This window comes from Convolutriloba macropyga, chromosome 4 (genome assembly GCF_964194025.1).
Source record: "Convolutriloba macropyga chromosome 4, txConMacr16.3, whole genome shotgun sequence".
Lineage (NCBI taxonomy): Eukaryota > Metazoa > Xenacoelomorpha > Acoela > Convolutidae > Convolutriloba > Convolutriloba macropyga.
Genome location: NC_134471.1, coordinates 52,646,453 through 52,652,226, shown reverse-complemented (window position 1 = coordinate 52,652,226; position 5,774 = coordinate 52,646,453). Strand labels below are relative to the sequence as shown.

General features: G+C 36.0%; 1 protein-coding gene across 1 annotated transcript; it reads right to left on the bottom strand.

The window, feature by feature from the left end:
- Positions 1-3,048: 3,048 nt before the first annotated feature.
- On the bottom strand, positions 3,049-5,462 carry LOC142338097 (uncharacterized). Its single transcript, XM_075387729.1, has 4 exons — positions 5,361-5,462; positions 4,610-4,805; positions 4,123-4,300; positions 3,049-3,529 (listed from the first exon to the last, which is right to left on the bottom strand). The coding sequence occupies exons 2-4, from the start codon at positions 4,758-4,760 to the stop codon at positions 3,049-3,051; spliced, it is 810 nt and encodes a 269-aa protein (XP_075243844.1). The 5' UTR covers positions 4,761-4,805; positions 5,361-5,462.
- Positions 5,463-5,774: the final 312 nt, after the last annotated feature.

The window sequence follows — 5,774 nt, the reverse complement described above, 5'->3', positions numbered from 1 at the left end:
AAGATGAGACGATTCAGAAGACGCATCGATAAGCCGAGGAGCAAGGGATTAGTTCTGTCAAGACAAGAACGCGATCCTAGAAAAGCACACACTCAAAAAGATCGGCAAAATCATAGAAAGCTATGGTACAGAATGCCATAGAAAGACATTTTTCTACCATTTCAAAATGCAGTGCGAGAAATCTACGAAAGATCGCATTTTACAGATTTAATCCATCTACTGATCGAGAATCGCAAAACACTTCATACAGGATGGTTGGAAAAGGTACAGATTTTGTTAAACTGTATCTATTGGGGACATAAATTTCTCCGCCTACATCGAAATCAAACGTAATTGAAACAGAACAAGACGCAATCATTACACTTAACGCATCAATTTCTTCTCACAAACATCCTCAAACATCAAGAGGAGTGTCCGATCATACTTCTAAACCATTCAAGCAAACTTGAAAAAACGAGAAATTAGTTTTGGGAAGTAGAGCGAAAACAGAATCCTGGACCAAACCTTCCTCTACACCTAAACGTTGGACGCGACCATCAGAAGGGAATAAAAACTAAAATAATCAAACTCAAACATGAAAATCAAGATCTCCTTATTTAATTGGTTATATAAACTATTTCATTTTTTCGTACTTTAAACCATCCTCCCGTATTTCAATAACACGCTGTTAGTTGTTAATCACCGTTAGCATTTACCTGACACACTGTCCGTCGTTTTTTGCCTTTGAACTGTTTATTCACCGACAGAATTTGGAATTCAAACGAGACTGCTTGTATCTTAGAGGATTATTGGATACAATTCTTTTAAAAACCTTTTCTCAAATATCTTGTAAAACGTGCACAAAAATACTTAACTTCTCTAAAACAACTCTTTTGAATAACATTGTCAAAAAATTTTCCTTCAGTCGGGGAAAGTGGTACATTGTTGGTCTCATGGAACATTCATGTACCGAATTAAAGTTTTATACTTTGTACAAGTATACATTTGTTTATGTATTCGCCATATTTTGAGAGAAAGGCATAGATTTTTCGTTAAATGAGCTCAAGTGCTCTATTGAGCATTGTTATTGAAAGATATCTGACGCATGCTTAAATGGTTGTTAACTATATCTGATCTTGTACTCATATTGTTTTGTTCCTATCAGAGACTTCGATAGTGAGTAACGCAATCCTGCTGTATACGTAGCATACGATTAGCGTATGACACAAGGAAAAGGAAATTTTTCATCTGGTTTATACCTCTAAAACCGGATTGAGTTTGTCAATTCTGCCCGCTCATTTTGATAAAAGAAAAACAGTTTAGGTCAATTTTAGCATTTATGAGTAGATTAAGAATTGAAAGAAAAAACGGCGAACTTGACTGTGTTTACTTATCAATTTTGTACCCAATTTTATTATTTTTGCTTATGCTTCCTTGTTATTTTTAAAAAACTTACTTTCAAATAAGAACAAAATTACAAAGTGGTCATATTTTTTTGGTCTACGCAAGATGCACTCATTTACTTCACAGCAACCGTACGTTCTCGTATTGATAAAACTAATTATGTGGTAACTGCACTTCTTGACCTCTCATAAGATTTTAACTCAATTAAGCTGGATTGAGTTGCACCAAGTTGCTCCTCGGGGAACAATACTTGGCCCTCTGCTCTTCAATATTTACATAAACGATCGTGGCTCTCTTTTAAAAGGTCTTTGTAACCTGATTCAATATGCTGATGATGCTTTTGTACTTAAAGGAGACAAACATCTATCAACAGCAAATCAAAATCTTGAGAACTCATTCGTATTGTTAGCTCAGTTCTTTGATCAAAATAGCCTGAACTTGAACTTCAAACAACAAAGTACATAATCTTATGCAACCCTTTGGAAATTAGATTTACAAACTTATCAACAATAGGAGTTAAGAGCGAATTAGTACATCTAACAGAATCTGTTAAATAATTGAGACTCTTTCTCCAAAAAAAACTTTCAAGCGAAAGTTAAAAATATCGCGAGGAAAATGGGATGCGGAATAAGGGCCATTAATGCAAAAAAGATGTCATCCACAGCTTAAACCAAAATGAAGTTAATGAAAGCCTTTGTGCTTAGTCATGTTCATTAGAGTGCCTTTTTATTAATTACTATCAGGCTTTCTTTGACAATATCTTTCGAAAAACAGTTAAACTTGGGTATTATAGCATCTGCATGTCGAAGAAATTAGAGCCAACGTTTAAAATAAAACAACAAAAACAGATTCTTCCAATTAAGTATCTCCTTACAACGAAAAAAAACCATGTAACTATTCAAAATATTCTAAAAAAACTCCTTGTTTTCATAAACCTAATGTTCCAACAATCAAATAGCACCATAACAAACGCTGGAGAAACATTTCTTTTGGACTCAAATGCCAAACTAACTACTTAAGAAATTGGTTTTTAGCGAAAACAATGAGTTCATGGCATGGTTTCATAGTATCAAATGGTTTTAGCCTGAAAGCTACAGAAAGTTAAGAAAAGAATATTAACAAACTTTACTAAAAAACTTAGCTTTTCTCACAAAATCAAGTATGGAGGCCTGTCACGGAGATATTTTAAGCTTTCTTGATCTTAATTTTGTCTAGAGATTTTTTATTCCATTTCAGTTACTTTTATTCATACGCTCCCATTGGCACGGTAATATATGTACATATATAGATGACATTGGAATTCAGGTGTTTTTTCAAGTTAACAAGTGTGTTAGAAGACTGTGAGATGACAACCTTACGATGTAAATTGTGCTCAAGATAAATTTGATGAGGGCTTCTGCTTGTTCAGCGCATACTTGGCTAGAGAAATAAAGCTTTGAACGTGAAAAACTAAAAAGAACAACAGATTGTGTTAGAGATTTTATAGTGGTCAGCACAATCGGCTTGCAAGAAAGAGGTGCTGGTTCAAGTCACGTGATCTATTTCGCGAAAGTTGTATCTGCTTAGACTACCCTATCAAGGAGCTTACTTGGTGTATATTAGTGGTATCTAAATGTACTCAATGATAACTCCTCCTGTGAAAGATAAACGTTTTCTTATGTATCGTCATCCCTGTTCGGTTTCGCTGTTAATTCTTTCATTTTCAACTTCTTCTTCTTCTTCCGTCTCGGTAGATTTGCTCTCTGTGGAAGTTTCCTCCGTATCGGGTAATGCTTTCCCCTTATCATTATCCTTTTCTTTATCGGGTATTTCGTCGTTAATTTTTCCATTTTCAATTTCATCTTCTCCCGTCTGGGTAGATTTGCTCTCTGTGGAAATTTTTTTATCAGGTAATGCTTTTCCCTTAACATTATCCTTTTCATTATCGGGTATTTCATCATTAATTTCTTTTTCAATTTCATCTTCTGCCGTCTCGGAAGATTTTTTATCCTTGGGGTTTTCCTCATAGTCAAGTAGTTCTTCTTGAGTATATATACCAAGTCGTTTTGAAAATTGTTCGCCTCTTTTTGCGACTCTCTTTCTCATTTGTGTTCTGAACTGGGCTGCTTTTGCATTGTTGACATTCGTGCCATCGTTTTCGCGTTTTCTGAATAATTATCTCGAAAGAGTATATCTGAGCAGATTTGAAATAAAATCATTCTTTGCAACAAATGTCCCCAAAAACCTAATAAAGAGAGGGAAAATGGCAAGTTCAAAAAAGAATTGCACAAATTTTTGAAATCAAAACAATACTATTATATAGAATTTCTATAGCTTTTAATTTTTTGTAGCATTCTGATCTGTTGCATCAGGGACTGTGTGTTTTCTTACTTTTTTTTCCAAATTTTGGTTTTAAAAGGCATAACTTAGAAACTTTTACATCACAGCACAAAATAATCGTGAGATTCAAACAATTTCTATGACCACGGGTAGCGCCGACTCACGTCTCTTAAATCGATAGAAAAAAAAGTTGTTCAATTTCAGTATAATTTGTGCGCCATTTTGTTCCAAATTTGGGTCTTTCCCATTATAGCCCCCAGCTTAGTGGTCAGATAACCTATAGCCCCCCCCCCCCCCCAACCTGGTAATTATACCATAATAGGGGGTTATAATTTCATGGGGGGGGCTATAATGGGAAAGACCCCCAAATTTTTACAGATTCGCCAGCAAAACCCAAATTTCCTTGTTCGAGATATTTGCCTTATTAAAGGAATTCCATTCTGAATATCATCTTGATTTCTTTTTGTGCGTAGCAACTTAGTTTCGATTTGATGCGCGGATGGCATGTGATGATTGACCTTCTCTTGAACTTCATCCACTCCGTGCTGAAGACCCGATTTAATTGCATCCATGATAACATTGCGTTGAGAAATACTTCCTAGAGCGAAAAGTAAGATTGTACCTGAAGAATCAGAGAAACCTGAAGAATTTTAAAAGCGAAAAACAAAACAAACAAAACTATATTTTACTTTTTATCGAATTATCTGTTAACGCTTTATTACGCCTTTGGTTTTCTAAAGGTTAAGTAAGACGGTTTACATAGCTTCCAGGCATATAATTGGGCTCCTGATAAATTTGGGGGTATGAAACAGTGCCAAAATTGGGGAAGCACTTCTTTCAAAATAAATATTAAATTTATGATGAGTAAGTAAGACTGTTTGTTTTGATCAAGTTTAAAAAATAATACCTCGCTGTTGAAACGGTCTTCTAACAACAATTCGTTGCTTGGCTCCAAAAGCCGAAGACAATGACCTCTTGTAATTCCTCAGGCTAATGACGTCTGCAAAAGAGATACTTAGTATCACAGTCCATGGAATGGTATATGTAGTCAGCTTCATTATTAACTACCGTAAGTGTGTCTGACCACAGAAAGAGAGAATAGCCTAAAACAGATAACACCGACCTGTAATAATAAAGAAATAACCACTGTCCGAATTTTCTATTTTTGATAACAAATTCTCATGGATGGTTAAACAAATGGTTAATCTTGCATGAGGGGAAACGCATGCACCCTATTCTCATTATTGTTTTTCAGGTCTTCCACAGTATACCATTATAGGCCCCGACGAATTAAAGGCATTAAAGGCCGACATTGTGGTATGTTAAAGGTAATGGGAGGGAGGTGTTATACTTTATAGGTCTACTAAGCTGGGACGTTTCTATAATGCGAAAGACCCGAGTTTCGTCGTTCAGTTTCGTCGGGCAGGACATCTATTTTGCCCCAAAATCCCCTCCCTCCCTCAATCATAGTCGGACTAAAGCGTGAGACGGACACACGCCATTACCGAAGGTATATAGTATGGAGGGATCGCTCTTTCTTATCATTGTTCGCCACATAATTATAGCCCCATTTTGGCATTTTAACGATTATATGTGTTAACGATTATATGGAGGGGGGGGGGGGGGGGGGGATTGGTATTGAATTGAATTCACTTTACCTGATACGGAAAGAAATGCTTTTGGCAATCAGTTTGTTCTGTTCTGTGACTTCCGCTAAAATCAAAAATGAACTATTTTGTAAACAACAAATTTGACTTCTCTTGGATGTCTACAGGAGATATAAGTAATGGTTAAGTGACTCTGCTTGAAGTTACTGAGAACTTCTGGCGTTTATCGAGAACCGCGAAGCGGTTCGAGATATTAAGTCAGAATTTCGAAGTGACTTCTGCAGAGTCACTTAACCATGCTTAAAACACGGAACGCGCCCGTTTTAAAATGACGAAAGTCAACGAAATTCAACTTCTGGCTAAGTAGCAACTTCTGGCATTTTGACTTCTGGCACTGCAGACTTTCGGCATTTTAAAATGTGCACGTGAGTGTTTTAACCAGACAAACTTACACAGAAAAGGACT

Coding starts and splice junctions, on each gene's coding strand:
- LOC142338097 (XM_075387729.1), bottom strand. CDS start 4,760: ATGAAGCTGACTACATATACCATTCCATGGACTGTGATACTAAGTATC. Junction 4,301..4,609: donor AAGACCGTTTCAACAGCGAG/GTATTATTTTTT, acceptor TTTTCGCTCTAG/GAAGTATTTCTCAACGCAAT. Junction 3,530..4,122: donor AATGGAATTCCTTTAATAAG/GCAAATATCTCG, acceptor ATAATTATTCAG/AAAACGCGAAAACGATGGCA.